At 41.9% G+C, this 18,456-nt stretch overlaps 1 protein-coding gene across 4 annotated transcripts in view; it reads left to right on the top strand.

The window, feature by feature from the left end:
* TMEM94 (transmembrane protein 94) overlaps window positions 1–18,456 on the top strand; it is a 168,538-nt gene that overhangs the window by 61,942 nt on the left and 88,140 nt on the right. For all 4 annotated transcript variants that reach the window (XM_082271725.1, XM_082271724.1, XM_082271723.1 and 1 more), the window contains exons 8-9: window positions 5,776–5,878; window positions 17,935–18,021. In XM_082271725.1, the coding sequence (XP_082127851.1) occupies window positions 5,776–5,878; window positions 17,935–18,021 (190 nt within the window). The remainder of the gene's footprint in view (window positions 1–5,775; window positions 5,879–17,934; window positions 18,022–18,456) is intronic.

The raw sequence follows: 18,456 nt of genomic DNA, 5'->3' as shown, positions 1-18,456 counted from the left end.
AACATCTAAAAAAGCCTTCACAGTTCTGGAACAACATCCTATGGACAGATGAGACCAAGATCAACTTGTACCAGAGTGATGGGAAGAGAAGAGTATGGAGAAGGAAAGGAACTGCTCATGATCCAAAGCATACCACCTCATCAGTGAAGCATGGTGGTGGTAGTGTCATGGCATGGGCATGTATGGCTGCCAATGGAACTGGTTCTCTTGTATTTATTGATGATGTGACTGCTGACAAAAGAAGCAGGATGAATTCTGAAGTGTTTCGGGAATATTATCTGCTCATATTCAGCCAAATGCTTCAGAACTCATTGGACGGTGCTTCACAGTGCAGATGGACAATGTCCCGAAGCATACTGCGAAAGCAACCAAAGAGTTTTTTAAGGGAAAGAAGTGGAATGTTATGCAATGGCCAAGTCAATCACCTGACCTGAATCCGATTGAGCATGAATTTCACTTGCTGAAGACAAAACTGAAGGGAAAATGCCCCAAGAACAAGCAGGAACTGAAGACAGTTGCAGTAGAGGCCTGGCAGAGCATCACCAGGGATGAAACCCAGCGTCTGGTGATGTCTATGCGTTCCAGACTTCAGGCTGTAATTGACTACAAAGGATTTGCAACCAAGTATTAAAAAGTGAAAGTTTGATTTATGATTGTTAATCTGTCCCATTACTTTTGGTCCCTTAAAAAGTGGGAGGCACATATACAAACTGTTGTAATTCCTACACCGTTCACCTGATTTGGATGTAAATACCCTCAAATTAAAGCTGAAAGTCTCCAGGTAAAGCACATCTTGTTTGTTTCATGTCAAATCCATTGTGGTGGTGTATAGAGCCAAAAAGATTAGAATTGTGTCGATGTCCCAATATTTATGGACCTGACTGTATTATATTGCAGCTTGGCTGCATCCGTTTTCTTTTCTTTTGCTTTTTCTCTCTGTTTCCCCTGGTGATCTGGATGAATGAGCACAGGGGGCACAGCAGACAGCAGCATTGTTCGACTGGAGGGGGAGGGTAGTATTAAATGTATCGGCAGATTTATATCAGTTACAGCAAGTTTTTTCCTTTTGAGATAAAAGTGTTACATGATTAAATAAAAATGATCATTTTAAGCACCCCTGCCAGTGGTTTGTCTCATCCATGTAAACTGATACATTCTGCTGGAGAGTTTGTACTGTCAAAAAACAACAGACTTGCTGGCTGGATTACACAATGAAAACAGAATAAAAAGAGAGCCTAAAAAAGGGAACTGATTCAGCCATCACATCCTAGAATTTGTAAGCTACAGAATAATAAATGTTTGCTTTTGGTTGTAATACTGCTTTAAGGATTGGTAAGTTCAAATATGTTCAATATTTGTTTTGGGGTTTAATAGTGCTTTGGGTCCCTGCTGCTGTTTTTTCTTTCATCCTGGTGCTTGGCTTTAATAATGGAGTAAATATATGGGGGCATCTCTATATATTTGAGTGCACGTGTCCCTTCATTTCTTCACCCCATGTTATTATGCATTGTTAGATCTTATTTTATATTCTTTTTTTATGAACCGTTTTACTCTTTGCACATGAAATACATATTGCTGCATCCCTATGATTTGGTCCCCTGCCTTTAGGTACTCTCTTTCTCACTCATTGTGAGGGCGTGATTGTAGTGGCCTAATTTTCTGTCTGCACACATGACTTGGCCCTCATTTTATACTAGACAGATCACTATCCAAGGTGGCTACATCTTTACGTGAAGAAAGCTTACTTGAGAGGACAGCAGCAGCAAGGTGACTGCTTTTTTGGTGCTAGAATTTGTTGCAGCTTTGTATTTTCTGTGTACGTGTCAGTTCGGAGAACAGCAGAAATGGTAAGCGTGTCCTTGCAATCTCTGACATGGAAGATCTTCTTTCTTGTCAGCTGACAAGAGGTAAAATTTATAACTCTGGCGGTGCTCGTAGGTATGGGCTTAGAGTGAATGAAGAAAAGCAGCTGCAGGTTCCAGTGTGACTAGCAGCATCCAATTACAGCACAGGAATGGCCTGACATTGCATAGCCTCTGGACTGCATGCAGAGCATTAAAGGAGAATATATAATACTACTTCACAAGTCATTGTTAAAAACTCCATTGTGTATACAAGGAGCCCAAGAATGTGATGGGCTCACTGCTTTTTTAAGTGTAATACATTACTAACACTGTTCTCTGGTTGGTGCAAATTAAAGTTCTTCCATTTTACAAAGTAGAATGCATAGGTTTGTTTTCTTTTACTTCGTAAAACTGGCAGGGCACAAATCACCTACAGTGTGAATTGTAAGTTCCTAAACTTTTGTTCTTTTCTCTTGAAGATCCAGCAAACCTACGGGTCCTTAGACATGGGTTTTCCGCCCCGCGGACTCCTTTTTAATCAGCGTGGATCAATCCACCGATCCCCACTGAGCAGGCGGATGACAGCTCTGTCTCTGCTTACTTTGCAGAGACGGAGCTGTCAGATCCCCGCTCTCTTCTATGGAAGATCGGATGAAAACAGGCCGCCTGTCCTTTTTCATCTGATCCGATCCTCCAGACAGATGGAAAATAGGGTTTCCATCTGTCTGGATTTCACAAACCACATCAGATCGGGGGTCAGCGGACATGTCACCACTGAGGTACATGGAGCATCTGATTAGGTCCGCCTGAAAAAACTGAAATCAGGCCCGCCTGAAAAAGCCGTGTGAAAGGGGCCTAAAGTGATTGTAAACCCTTCATTTACAAAAAAATAAAAAACCTGCTTTGTGCAGCCTCAGATCCTCCTCTTCTTGGGCCCCTTGCTGGCACTTCTGGCTCCTCCCCCTGCCGAGTGTCCACCATAGCAAGGTGCTTGCAATGGGAGCACGTGTGTGGGCTTGCTCTCGGCCCCACCCTCCCACTTCCGCCACACTGGCTGTAATTGCAATTAAATATAAATATCACCAAACCGCCCTCTACTAGTGATATAATATATCCCCTGCGCACAAGCAGAAATAATCAAAAGCGTCTTTTAAAAAGACTCTACCGCAGCTACTTGAGAGGAACACTGTTTAAATATACTCAAATCAATGATCACTCAGGACCACGAAATTAGCATAAGTAGCGCAGATAGTGCATATATATCGAAAAGGCCAAAAACAGTCCTTTGAACGTTCATATATCAATCACCATTAAACAAAATGTTAACGTCCATCCCTGGATATAAAGGGGTTAAAAGATTTTTGCAACAGTCCACTCCACCAAGTAGGAATCACCGCTGTGTATCGGGGTCACCAAATAACTACACCTCCACCATTGTGATGTACAGAGGGGGATGGAAACTCACCAGAACATGTGGCCCACCTATTCTCATAGGACAGGCACAAAGGCTTGTGTGTAAATATCCCTCTTGGAATCGGCTACTGCTGCAGATATCAGATATACATCCCTGATGGTCTCTCACAAGATAGCGTGCGTCCCTTTTCCTCACGATAGATTGCCCATCAAGCAAGCATAAAGGAATGGCATGGATCTCCAATCCCTACTCTTTTAGCATAAGCAATAGGTGGAGGTCTCTGTGTAGCAGCAGTAAAGGCACAAGTATTTAGTCCTACGCTTCAGCTAGGTTAGGCTGCCAATATGCAGCAGTGATGGTGCACAATGGACAGCGATGTGCACTCTCCAGTCTCCCTCTCAGCAAGAGGAAGCTGTTAATCCTGTACAGCCTGAACATGTATAGGGATTGGAGAGCCATGCCATTCCTTTATGCTTGCTTGATGGGCAATCTATCGTGAGGAAAAGGGATGCACGCTATCTTGTGAGAGACCATCAGGGATGTATATCTGATATCTGCAGCAGTAGCCAATTCCAAGAGGGATATTTACACACAAGCCTATGTACCTGTCCTATGAGAATAGTTGGGCCACATGTTCTGGTGAGTTGCCATCCCCCTCTGTACATCACAACGGTGGAGGTGTAGTGATTTGGTGACCCCGATACACAGCGGTGATTCCTACTTGGTGGAGTGGACTGTTGCAAAAATCTTTTAACCCTTTTATATCCAGGGATGGACATTAACCTTTTGTTTAATGGTGATTGATATATGAACGTTCAAAGGACTGTTTTTGGCTTTTTCGATATATGCACTATCGGCGCTACTTATGCTAATTTCGTGGTCCTGAGTGATCACTGGCTGTAATTGACAGCAGTGAGAGCCAATGGCTTCTGCTGCTGTCTCTGAGCTTATGGGGAGGGAGAGAGACTTGGCTCAGGTAGGTATAAGGGGGCTGGGAGAGTGCTGCACTCAGAAGGTTTTTTACCTTAATGAAGAGAATAATTAAAGGGAAAAAATCTTCAGCTTTTAGAACCACTTTAAGCTTGCCACACTTGGAACGAAATTCGGCTGATGCAGCAGGGACCAGCTGAGTTTCAATCCTTTTATGGGCTGGCTGGTTGTACACAAGTCGATCAATCTATCATCTTCTCTACAACCAGCTTGTCGGGTTTTTCCTAAGCGATCAGTGCAATCGGCTTTATCCAGCAACACTGATCATTGTATTCTGACAGTAGGGAAGGCTCCCCGCTGGCAGAACACCATAACTTTGCACCACATATTCAGGGTGTAACATGTTACAAGTGCACTGGGCCCCGCTAAGTCCAACCCCCCTCGATTCCCTATTTTGACAGCTAGCAGGGGATCATTTCCCCCCCGCAAGCTGTCACAAACTAAGAAAAAAAACACAGCCATGCCAGGCTTTTCTCGCCCAGCGGTGTCATTTATTCATTCAAAGTATTCTGTAAATGGGAAAGCTACAAGTCTTGACAGTCTGCAGGATCGCGGCATTACAACCACGATCTGTTGATCGTGGGTGCAATGCTTTACAGGTCCATTACAAAAAGAAATTATAAATGCATATGTTTTTACTTAAAAATAAATAAATAAATAAATGCACATTTTTTTCAAGTGAACTTATCCTTTTAAAGCCCAGGGACTGTTGATTATTTTAAGGTGATATAGCTTCTTGTGTCTATGAGGGAGATTTACTAAAACTGGAGCAGCTTGGTAGCCAATAAGCTTCTAACTTTAGCTTGTTCCATTAAGCTTTGAGAAAAAACATGGAAGCTGATTAGTTTGTATGCATAGCTCCACCAGATTTTTGCAATCTACAGTTTTAGTAAACCCCCCCTATACATGTATTTCTTACATTCCCTACCTGCCCCCTAGATTATCAGTAGTCCATTATTGACTCTATGGAAGGCAGTGTGTTCTCTACAGCTGATTAAGGCTGACCTCCATGTTTTGGTGAACTTTAAATACTTGGTTTGGACCAAGCTGTTCCAAATGACCTATTTCTTTCATTAACGCATGCAGGGGCTGTATGAACTGTAATTGGCCTGTTTCGGAAACTTCCCATCCCACTCCTGCAACAAAATTGAGTTAGGCCGAGAACTGCTCGTCCATTCACAGGAAGCTTTCAATATTCTGAATGAATACAAAGCTTCTTCTTATTGGGTGAGGTGGAAAGTTGGGCATATGATGTCATAATCTCTACTTAAGTCAGTCAGGGTAAACTTTGTATTAATAAAATACAAAGCTTCCTGTGAATGGCTGAACAGCGCCAGAACACGTGTTTGTGAAGGAAATCGTTTTTTTCCAGCTTGGTCCAAAAAAAAACTATTTAACGTTCACTAAAATAGGCTTTAAACATAGCACATCCATTTCTGCATTCTTAGGAGATTTCAATTAACCAGCTTTATAATCAGTTTTTCTGTCTGCTTTGTAATTTTTCTAAACAGTTTTACTATCCCATAGGAACTGGCTGGACCAGGCCCTTGCCCGTCCTGTAACTGTAATGGATAATGAGAGGTTCACAGTTCAGTCGGTAATGTTAATGTATGCTGTCCCAGCCATCATGGTGAGTCCTGTAGACATTTCTTGTATTAAATCTGTCAAAGACTCTATTATTTCAAAAAGTAATTTAACAGAACTCATGACTGATAACATATGTATTATATTAAACGAGAACCTCAACTTGAACATTATTATAGGATTGCCCATTGTAGGGAGTTCCCATTCTTGACAGATTTCTTAATTGGAAGACTTGCCCACTTTTCCAGTTCTGGTAGCAACTATTGAGGGTTGAACATTCTTTACATTTTAAGGAGCATTCCATACACAATATGCCCCTGATGGAAGGTCAGGGTAGTTTCTTCGACCAGATCACAGATGTAGGTTCTATTGCCTTTAGTTACACTTTACATTTTGGATAGAGTAAGAAAGGAAAACATTTTTAAGGGTAGTACACACTATAAGAAAATCGGGCAAACATATTCATCCAAAGAATTTTGGTACGATTTTCGTATAGTGTGTACTTGGTATGATTTTCGTATAGTGTGTACACAACTTTCCACAGCCGATTCTGAATTTTCATACAAAAGTTCTCGAAGGAACAAACTCCAAAATTTTTCTCGTACGGAAAAAAACAAACTATTTTCATTTAATAAAGTGAAAAGAAAAAGTGCGCTGATTAAATGTTGGAAAGCTGCTACCTTAGAGCTTGAAGTGATATGTGGTATGGATATTATGTATCAGGTGCGCTAACTATAACATGTGAAAACATATACAGTGGGTACGGAAAGTATTCAGACCCCCTTAAATTTTTCACTCTTTGTTATATTGCAGCCATTTGCTAAAATCATTTAAGTTCATTCTTTTTCCTCATGAATGTACACATAGCACCCCATACTGACAGAAAAACACAGAATTGTTGACATTGTTGCAGATTTATTAAAAAAGAAAAACTGAAATATCACATGGTCCTAAGTATTCAGACCCTTTGCTCAGTATTAAGTAGAAGCCCCCTTTTGATCTAATACAGCCAGGAGTCTTTTTGGGAAAGATGCAACAAGTCTTTCACACCTGGATTTGGGGATCCTCTGCCATTCCTCCTTGCAGATCCTCTCCAGTTCTGTCAGGTTGGATGGTAAACGTTGGTAGACAGCCATTTTTAGGTCTCTCCAGAGATGCTCAATTGGGTTTAAGTCAGGGCTCTGGCTGGGCCATTCAAGAACAGTCACGGAGTTGTTGTGAAGCCACTCCTTCGTTATTTTAGCTGTGTGCTTAGGGTCATTGTCTTGTTGGTAGGTAAACCTTCGGCCCAGTCTGAGGTCCAGAGCACTCTGGAGAAGGTTTTTGTCCAGGATATCCCTGTACTTGGCCGCATTCATCTTTCCCTCGATTGCAACCAGTCGTCCTGTCCCTGCAGCTGAAAAACACCCCCACAGCATGATGCTGCCACCACCATGCTTCACTGTTGGGACTATATTGGACAGGTGATGAGCAGTGCCTGGTTTTCTCCACACATACAGCTTAGAATCAAGGCCAAAAAGTTCTATTTTGGTCTCATCAGACCAGAGAATCTTATTTCTCACCATCTTGGAGTCCTTCAGGTGTTTTTTTAGCAAACTCCATGCAGGCTTTCATGTGTCTTACACTGAGGAGAGGCTTCCGTCGGGCCACTCTGCCATAAAGCCCCGACTGGTGGAGGGCTGCAGTGATGGTTGACTTTCTACAACTTTCTCCCATCTCCTGACTGCATCTCTGGAGCTCAGCCACAGTGATCTTTGGGTTCTTCTTTACCTCTCTCACCAAGGCTCTTCTCCCCCGATAGCTCAGTTTGGCCGGACGGCCAGCTCTAGGAAGGGTTCTGGTCGTCCCAAACGTCTTCCAGAGTGCTCTGGACCTCAGACTGGGCCGAATGTTTACCTTCCAACAAGACAATGACCCTAAGCACACAGCTAAAATAACGAAGGAGTGGCTTCACAACAACTCCGTGACTGTTCTTGAATGGCCCAGCCAGAGCCCTGACTTAAACCCAATTGAGCATCTCTGGAGAGACCTAAAAATGGCTGTCCACCAACGTTTACCATCCAACCTGACAGAACTGGAGAGGATCTGCAAGGAGGAATGGCAGAGGATCCCCAAATCCAGGTGTGAAAGACTTGTTGCATCTTTCCCAAAAAGACTCCTGGCTGTATTAGATCAAAAGGGGGCTTCTACTAAATACTGAGCAAAGGGTCTGAATACTTAGGACCATGTGATATTTCAGTTTTTCTTTTTTAATAAATGTCAACAATTCTGTGTTTTTCTGTCAGTATGGGGTGCTATGTGTACATTCATGAGGAAGAAGAATGAACTTAAATGATTTTAGCAAATGGCTGCAATATAACAAAGAGTGAAAAATTTAAGGGGGTCTGAATACTTTCCGTACCCACTGTATGTATCAAAACATAAACGTTAAGGTCTATAATAAGACAATTAAATAGTGCTGGTGACTGGTGAAAATGCAAAAACAAATAAAGCTAATAAATTCAACAGTAAAATTGAAAACACCAGTTGGTGTCAAACATTAATGTCCATCCAAAAATTAAAGTGACAAAAACAGTCCCAATTGAATGCACACAAGTGAACAAAAAAGTCCAAATCCAAAATTGCTTGTGAAGAAACAGTTGAACTGAAAATGTGAAAGACCACGTGAATGAGAATTCAGTGTCCCACCACCAGCTTAGCTTCTTACCAGAAGATTGGAATGTAGGGGCGTATAGAAAAATAGCTCTGCTCCAGAGATCACACAGAAAAGAGGACCCAAACAAGTTTGGCCACTAATACCTCCCAGGTGGAGAAGAGAGTAATTGGCCTCTTACCAAATAATGGATAATTCAGGCTGTGAGCAAAAATACTCTCCTGTCCTTTGTAGGATAAGGTGTGGGATGAATCTCTGGTTGATTCTCGCCTTTCTTGTCCTCAGTCGAAAGCCTGGCCCAACTCAAAATCATCTTGACCTCTGATCCCTGCGATGAGGAACAGCAGACAGAAAAGAACGGGGAGCCTCGCCATCATGTGCGTCTTCGCTTCCAGCGACCAGCTAGCAGTACAGCAAGTTCAGTAGCTCCAGGAGGGAAAAGCCTGCCTAATTCTCTCTTACAGCCTGGAGAAAACTTTCCGCCCTGTTACAAAAAAAATCAGACTGCAAAGAACTTTCCACCCCCCTGTACCATTCTCCTCCCAAAATGTGTCCAGGGGCCGACCAGGGCCAATAGACAGGCAGCTGGAACAGCTCAATCCTCCTCAGCTGCCTGTCTATTTCAGAAAGTTCTGTACCGGATTGATACCTGCAGCTAGAGGCATTACCCCGGTACCGGCGTCCATAGCCGACGGTCGGCTGTCTTGTAATGATAACTAATGTGGCTGCGAAGCTGCTTGGCTGTCATTACAAGGAGCAGGAGGGGACATCTCCCCCCTCCCGCCGCCTTCCATGGCTCGTCCGGGTCTCCTGTCCCCCAAGGGAGACCCAGGCAACCAGCCTGCACAACCGCCGAAGACCCGAACAAGGCCGCATTGGCTCTGATCGGATCTCCATGCAAAAACTCTGGTGCCAGATTAAAAAAAATGACAGCATTCAAAACAGCCAAACTTGGCGTTTTGAATGCTTTAAAGTGCAGAGGAGGGGTTTGGGCTCTTTTAGACCAACAGATCCCTCCACAAGAGTACCTGTCAAGAAAAAATAAAACATATCGGCCCTTACCGGCCAATACCGATATGCGAGGACCAAAATATCGGTATCGGCAATGAAAAAATGATATCGGTCCATCACTACTTGAAATCCTACCACTGGGAGTTGCAGTGTCTAGGCGGGGTAATATGTGAGACAGAAAAGGAGGAGGATTTCAGTCAGTGAGGGTAAAGGAAGTTTTTTTTTTTTTTTTTTATGTGGCCTGTGCATTACATATAAACTGGATTAGGCACTTCTTTATACTGGAGCCTTTATTGTACTTGAAAGTAGAACTATAGGCAATTTTTTTTTTTTTTTTCATCTTGGGTAGAGCAATGGAGGGTAGTAACCCCTGTCAGATTTATTTTCACCATCTATGTCCTATTGCGGAGATTTACCTTCACTTCCTGTCCCATAGTCAAACAGAAAGTGAGAGGAAATCCCTGTAATTTAATGTCCTCCCTAAAACTAAAATCATGGCCGACACTGGCTGTGAAATGAATGGGAAGTGATGTCCCCATTAGACTTACCATGGGGCTTCCGTTGTCGGATGTGTCCTCTGTACCCACCTCCACAGCAAAGCCTTGGCTGACTGATTTTGTCTTTACAGGGCAAGATAGGTTAGTGTTAGGTTGTGGAGATCTATAGATGTTGGGATTTTAGTGTTAGGGTGGACCTATCCTTTAGGGGAAATTCTTGGGGAACTCCAGGTCATCAGAACTAGTGTCCCCAGCTGAACATTTCCCCTCTATTACTTTTTTAAGGACAACCCAAAAGTTTAGGATTTTCTTTTACTTTCACTTTCAATAATAATGGTAAATAGGACAAATAGAGAGGGTTAATCTCCTTAAAGTGGGCACAGACAGCGATAAAAACTGACGTTTTCTAATCTATCTCTACTCTTTCCAATCTAAAGAAAAGTTTTTCTTCCATTCATTGACAGACATTGCTCCATATTCTTCACCATAGGGTTATGCTGCCCTCTACAGTAGTAGGACTAGGCAGACAACACAAAAGCTTGGCTACGCCCCTGTGGGCCATCCTCAGCTGGCATAACCCCCTTTTTTGGATTACTTTTACAGGCTGCAGAAGGACCCCCCTTTTTGCCGTAGTTTTTATTGGGTTCTTCTGAGCGATCAGGGAGCTCGGTAAGGAAATGACTGGCAGCATCTGGCTCTGGGCACACAGTGAGAGGAACCGATGTTGTTCCTCCCACTTAATGATGTCAGAAACCTGACGTGACAAGGATTTTGTCACTTTCAGTTCTTTGTTTACCTTGTCGTTATCAGCCAGGGAAGCAGCTGATCAGACTGATAATGAAAAACTATCAGCGCAAAGCCAGGTGAAAAATCAAGGTGAAAAATCAATGTGCATATATATAAAAAAACCAATGTGCTTGAATAAATTTATACATCCGGCTGCGTACACAAATCGTGTCCACACATCACAATAAGAAACATAAAAATCAAAACGTGTTGCGCCAGTTGTGCACAAAATAATAATAAGTGATCACATATATAATCAAAGTATAGTGTCCATACAGGGAGTGCAGAATAATTAGGCAAATTAGTATTTTTGAGGATTCATTTTATTATTGAACAACAACCATGTTCTCAATGAACCCAAAAAACTCATTAATATCAAAGCTGACTATTTTTGGAAGTAGTTTTTAGTTTGTTTTTAGTTTTAGCTATTTTAGGGGGATATCTGTGTGTGCAGGTGACTATTACTGTGCATAATTATTAGGCAACTTAACAAAAATCAAATATACAGTATACCCATTTCAATTATTTATTTTTACCAGTGAAACCAATATAACATCTCAACATTCACAAATATACGTTTCTTACATTCAAAAACAAAACAAAAACAAATCAGTGACCAATATAGCCACCTTTCTTTGCAAGGACACTCAAAAGCCTGCCATCCATGGATTCTGTCAGTGTTTTGATCTGTTCACCATAAACATTGCGTGCAGCAGCAACCACAGCCTCCCAGACACTGTTCAGAGAGGTGTACTGTTTTCCCTCCTTGTAAATCTCACATTTGATGATGGACCACAGGTTCAGATCAGGTGAACAAGGAGGCCATGTCATTAGCTTTTCTTCTTTTATACCCTTTCTTGCCAGCCACGCTGTGGAGTACTTGGACGCGTGTGATGGAGCATTGTCCTGCATGAAAATCATGTTTTTCTTGAAGGATGCAGACTTTTTCCTGTACCACTGCTTAAAGAAGGTGTCTTCCAGAAACTGGCAGTAGGACTGCTGGGAGTTGAGCTTGACTCCATCCTCAACCCGAAAAGGCCCCACAAGCTCATCTTTGATGATACCAGCCCAAACCAGTACTCCACCTCCACCTTGCTGGCGTCTGAGTCGGACTGGAGCTCTCTGCCCTTTACCAATCCAGCCACGGGCCCATCCATCTGGCCCATCGAGACTCACTCTCATTTCATCAGTCCATAAAACCTTTGAAAAATCAGTCTTGAGATATTTCTTGGCCCAGTCTTGACGTTTCAGCTTTTGTGTCTTGTTCAGTGGTGGTCGTCTTTCAGCCTTTCTTACCTTGGCCATGTCTCTGAGTATTGCACACCTTGTGCTTTTGGGCACTCCAGTGATGTTGCAGCTCTGAAATATGGCCAAACTGGTGGCAAGTGGCATCTTGGCAGCTGCACGCTTGACTTTTCTCAGTTCATGGGCTGTTATTTTGCACCTTGGTTTTTCCACACGCTTCTTGCGACCCTGTTGACTATTTTGAATGAAATGCTTTATTGTTCAATGATCACGCTTCAGAAGCTTTGCAATTTTAGGAGTGCTGCATCCCTCTGCAAGATATCTCACTATTTTTGACTTTTCTGAGCCTGTCAAGTCCTTCTTTTGACCCATTTTTCCCAAGGAAAGGAAGTTGCCTAATAATTATGCACACCTGATATAGGGTGTTGATGTCATTAGACCACACCCCTTCTCATTACAGAGATGCACATCACCTAATATGCTTAATTGGTAGTCGGCTTTCGAGCCTATACAGCTTGGAGTAAGACAACATGCATAAAGAGGATGATGTGGTCAAAATACTCATTTGCCTAATAATTCTGCACTCCCTGTATTGTGCTCCTATATAAACACTAATGTTCATATAAAGTGCTCCAAAACGACGAATAATGTATCCAAGTGTTGACAGATCAGCCTCAATCCCGTGAGAGAAAATTAGGAACCACCATGTACGTGCAATCCCTCCACCATTAAGATTGGCCTCTCACCTTATTACCAGACCCAAATGGGCCAGCATGAGCATATAAGGGGATATTAAAGACTTCACAGGTAGACTCTCCAGCCTTCACCTCCGGAGGTCGCCAGGACATAAAATAGAGATAAAGCAAAAATCTAGTGCTCTCTGAATATGAGTAGATGAGCTTTATTTAAACAAAGTGGGTAACTCACATTTGCTGGGCACTCAGCCGTGCCTGCTAGTATGGCATTCAGTGTGTGAGAGTATCACCCGAGCGATCGACGTCAGGCACGTAGGCTCCGCCTCCCTATACGCGTTACGCCTGGAGCGTCGGCTCCTGTTGGCTTCTTCGGTAGGGGTCATCTACTCATATTCAGAGAGCACTAGATTTTTGCTTTATCTCTATTTTATGTCCTGGCGACCTCCGGAGGTGAAGGCTGGAGAGTCTACCTGTGAAGTCTTTAATATCCCCTTATATGCTCATGCTGGCCCGTTTGGGTCTGGTAATAAGGTGAGAGGCCAATCTTATTGGTGGAGGGATTGCACGTACATGGTGGTTCCTAATTTTCTCTCACGGGATTGAGGCTGATCTGTCAACACTTGGATACATTATTCGTCGTTTTGGAGCACTTTATATGAACATTATTGTTTATATAGGAGCACAATATGGACACTAGACTGATCTGATCAGCTGCATAGGGGGCCAGAGGAGAGATCTGGGATTCTAATAGACCCCAGATCTCTCCATAAAGAGGACCTGTCATGGCCCATACTGTCACAAGGGATGTTGTTCATCTCTTGTGATAGCAATAAAGTTAAATATAAATATATATATATATATATATATATATATATATATATATATACTGTATAAAGCGTAAAAACATTTTTTTAAAGCACACCCGTCTGCCCGTGCTTGTGCACAAATGTGAACGCTTGCGCCGTTCCTGCACGTATATGTAAACGGCGATCATCCCACACGTGAGGTATTGCTGCAAACGTCAGAGTGAGAGCAATAATACTAGCTCCAGACCTCCTGTGTTACCATAAACTGTTACCTGTAAAGGCTTTTAATGTGTCGCTTATGGGGATTTTTAGGTACCGTAGTTTGGCACCATTCCACGGGTGGACGCTATTTTAAAGTATGACATAGTTGGTATCTGTTCACTCGGCGTAACATCCTCTTTTATATTGTAACAAATAATTGGGTATTGTGTTTTTGTGCATTCAAATTCATTAACCATTTGCTGACAAGTCGGCTTTCTTGTAATAGCAATCAGAGCAGCTAACTAGCCCCTTAACCACTTTACCACCGGAGGATTTTGCTGTCTTAGGTCCAGGCCACTTTTTGCGATTCGGCACTGCGTGACTTTAACTGACAATTGCGCGATCATGTAATGCCGTACCCAAACAAAATTTACGTCCTTTTTTTCCCACAAGCAGAGTTTTCTTTTGGTGGTATTTGATCACCTCTGCAATTTTTACTTTTTGTGCTATAAACAAAAAAAGAGTGACAATTTTGAAAAAACAACAATATTTTTCACATTTTTTATATGAAATTCCCCCCCAAAAAATGTAAAAATCTAAATTTTTTTATAATTTTAGGCCAATTTGTTTTCTGCTACATATTTTTGGTAAAAAAAAAAACGCAATAAGCGTATTTTGATTGGCTTGCGCAAAAGTTATTACGTTTACTAACTAAGGTAAAGATTTCTGTAATTTTTGGTGTTTTTTTTTTTTTAACGAGTAATGGCGGCGATCTGCAATTTTTTTATTTTTTTATTTTTGGCGGGACTGCGACATTGCGGCGGACAGATCGGACACTTGACTGACATTTTGACACTTTTGGGGGTACCAGTGACATATGCACTGTTACTGTAAAAATTACACTGGCAGGGAATGGGTTAATTTTATTGGAGAGGGAGGGGTTAATGTATGCCTGGTGCTTACTAACGTGTGTGGGGGGAGGTGGCTGAGTGACACAGGGACAGATCGCAGGTTCAGCTATGCTGAACCCTGCAATCTGTCACTCCCTGTCACTTAGGAGATCCGCCCGCTTTGTTTACACTAGATTCCCCGACGATCGGGGAAGAGCGTCGCTGGACGATAACTAACCACTTTGCTATTTACCATTGCAACGTGACTGGTCGGCAAATGGTTAATTGCTATTACAAGCAGCGGAAAGACACCCCCCCCCCCCCCTGTCTTCTACAGCTTGCTCGGGCTCTCCCGTCACACGGGGAAACCTGAACAACCAGCGGGCGCGTTCGCTGGCTGGTCAGATGGCCCAACAAAGCCGGGTTCTGTTTTTATCGGCTCTCAGCTATAGTAACCGGGAAGTGATGACATGACATCACTACTGGCTTACCTGGATGTCAACATCGCCATTTTTAAAAAATCAAAAGCATTCCAAAAAAACACCTACCTTGGTGTTTTGAATGCTTTTAAGGGCAGAGGGGGGATTTGTGGTCTTTATAGAGCCTATTGCTGTCACAAGGATGTTACATTCCTTGTGACCGCAATAAAAGTGATCAAAAAAAATTAAAGCAACAGTGTAAAAGTAAAATAGAAAAAAATAATAGTTAAAAAAATAATAGTAAAATGCCCCTGTCCCCTCATGCTCACGTGCCAAGGCAAACGCGCGCATCGGTCCCACACGCGCACAAACAGCGATCTTCCCACATATGTGAGGTATCGCCTCGAAACGACAGCTCATGGCCAGTAATTCTAGCCCCAGACCTCCTCTGTAAAGGCTTTTTAAGCTTTTTAAGCGTCACCTATGGATAGTGAAACCGCTGCACGGGCATGCACGAATTTAAAGCATGGCATCTTTGGTATCTATTTACTCGGCGTAACATCATCTTTTATATTTTACAAAAAAAAAATAGTTTATGTATTGATTTTTTTTGCATTAAATAAAAAAAAAAAAAGTGTACTTTTTTCCCCAAAAAATTGCGTTAAAAAAACACTGCGCAAATACCATTTGACATAATAAATTGCAAAACCCACCAATGTATTCTCTAGGGCCTCTGATGTGTTTGGGGGTTTTAGCAAAAAAAAAAATGTTTGGGGGTTCTAGCAAAAACAACTGATTTAATACATGTGAACAAAAGTGCCAGAAAAGCCTAGTCTTTAAGTGGTGTTTATAAAATTGTTGCGCAAATACTGTCTGACATAAAAATTTGCAACACCCACCATTTTATTCTCTAGGGCCTTTACTTAAAAAAATATTTGTTTTGGGGGTTCTGAGTAGTTTTCTAGCAAAAATGTATGTTTTTAGCAGAGAAATGTCAGAATTGGTCCAGACTAGAAGTGGTTAAGATGCTTCTTGGATGTCAAGCCTCTCTGTGTGGCTAGGCTGTGAAAAAGCCACACATGTGGTATCCCCTTTCTCGGGAGGAGTAGCAGAATGTCTTTTGGGGTGTAAACCTACAGTGCCTTGCAAAAGTGTTCACCCCCCTTGACTGTTTACCTATTTTGTTACATTACAGCCTTTATTTCAATGTTTTGTTAATCTGAATTTTATGTGATGGATCAGAACACAATAGTCTGGTGAAGTGAAATGATAAAAATATATACATAAAACTATTTTTTAGAAATAGAAAACAGAAAATTGGCATGTGCGTATGTATTCACCCCCTTTGTTATGAAGCCCATAAAAAGCTCTGGTGCAACCAATTACCTTCAGAAGTCACATAATTAGTGGAATGATGTCCACCTGTGTGCAATCTTAAGTGGCACATGATCTGTCATTACATATACACACTTTTTTGAAAGGCCCAGAGGCTGCAACACCTAAGCAAGAGGCACCACTAACCAAACACTGCCATGAATACCAAGGAGCTCTCCAAACAAGTAAGGGGCAATGTTTTTGAGAAGTACAAGTCAGGGTTAGGTTATAAAAAAATATCCAAATCTTTGATGATCCCAAGGAGCACCATCAAATTTAATAGATTTCGGCTTTATGGCAGAGTGGCCAGAAGAAAGCCATTACTTTCAGCAAAAAACAAAATGGCACGTTTTGAGTTTACAAAAAGGCATGTGGGAGACTCCCAAAATGTATGGAGGAAGGTGCTCTGGTCTGATGAGACTAAAATTGAACTTTTCGGCCATCAAAGAAAACGCTATGTCTGGTGCAAACCCAACACATCTGATCACCCAAAGAACACCATCCCCACAGTGAAACATGGTGGTGGCAGCATCATGCTGTGCAGATGTTTTTTAGCAGCCGGGACTGGGAAACTGGTCAGAATTGAGGGAAAAATGGATGGTGCTAAATACGGGGATATTCTTCAGCAAAACCTGTACCACTCTGTACGTTATTTGAGGCTAAGACGGAGGTTCACTTTCCAGCAGGACAATGACCCCAAACACACTGCTAAAGCAACACTTGAGTGGTTTAAAGAGAAACATATAAATGTGTTGGAATGGCCTAGTCAAAACCCAGACCTCTATCCAATAGAAAATCTGTGGTCAGACTTAAGGATTGCTGTTCACAAGCAAACCATCCAACTTGAAGTGGAGCAGTTTTGCAAGGAGGAATGGGCAAAAATCCCAGTGGTAAGATGTGGCAAGCTCATAGAGACTTATCCAAAGCGACTTGGAGCTGTGATTGCCTCAAAAGGTGGCTCTACAAAAGTATTGACTTTAGGGGGGTGAATAGTTATGCACGTTTACTATTTATGTTATTTTGTCCTATTTGTTGTTTGCTTCACAATAAAAAAAAAAAAAAAATAGACGTCTTCAAAGTTGTGGGCATGTTCTGTAAATTAAATGATACAAATCCTCAAACAATCCATGTTAATTCCAGGTTGTGAGGCAGCAAAACACAAAAAATGCAAAGGGAGTGAATACTTTTGCAATGCACTGTAAGTATGCCCATGCTATGTATGAGAAATATCTTATTAAATTGACAACTTGGTGTAAAAAAAAAAATGAATTTTCTTTCCCCAAAATCTTGAGGGAAAACAAAAAGAAGTCTTCAAAAAATCTTGGTGTGTTTACTCTCCAAAAAAGGGGCATTTGGTGGGTGTTTATTCTGAACAATATTTTTTTACAATTGTTATGAAAAAAGTTCCACTTTAAGATTTTCTATGCCAATAAAGTAAAAAAAAGGTTCTCTTTAAAGTCTGGAAGTTTTTAGCCATGTAGTTGTCATCCACCATTTGTTAACCGTTTTCATTCTAACCTTATAGGTTGCCTTCCTGTTCACTAATACCCTTCGACTCATCTTCCATGCTCCTGGCATTCCCCCTGCTACTTATGCTTTGGTGCAACTACAGGTAATCTACCCTCTAAGCATTTACAGTCATTTTCCTGAAATGATTCTACTACAGAGAGGGTGGGAACTGGCCCCTGCTTTAGGAGGTGGGCAGAAGCAAACACTGTAACTCCTTCCCCCTTTCTTGGAAATCTCTTTGGCAAATCATCTCCATCACTTTATTAATGCATTAGGTGGTGGGGCATAGGATTTCACACCAGCTTACTTGCACCGTCTAGCTACAGCTTTAGATCTGGTATTGATCTTTTTCTCTGTTCGCTAGTTGCCCACACCCAGAACTTGTTGGGTAACATTAGTCTTTATCAATCCGCTTTGTCTAGAAAATCCACAAAAACAAAGCACTAGAAAATGTAAATAGATTTTCCTTTAAAAAGCACTGGTGCTTCTCTCCTTATATCGTGTTCATCTGTCTTTTATTCCCCTTTTGATATGAAGT

The sequence above is a fragment of the Pelophylax lessonae genome (assembly GCF_965119305.1).
Source record: "Pelophylax lessonae genome assembly, chromosome: 11".
Lineage (NCBI taxonomy): Eukaryota > Metazoa > Chordata > Amphibia > Anura > Ranidae > Pelophylax > Pelophylax lessonae.
Note: the sequence above shows the minus strand (reverse complement) of the source record. Positions and strands in the feature narration are given on the sequence as shown.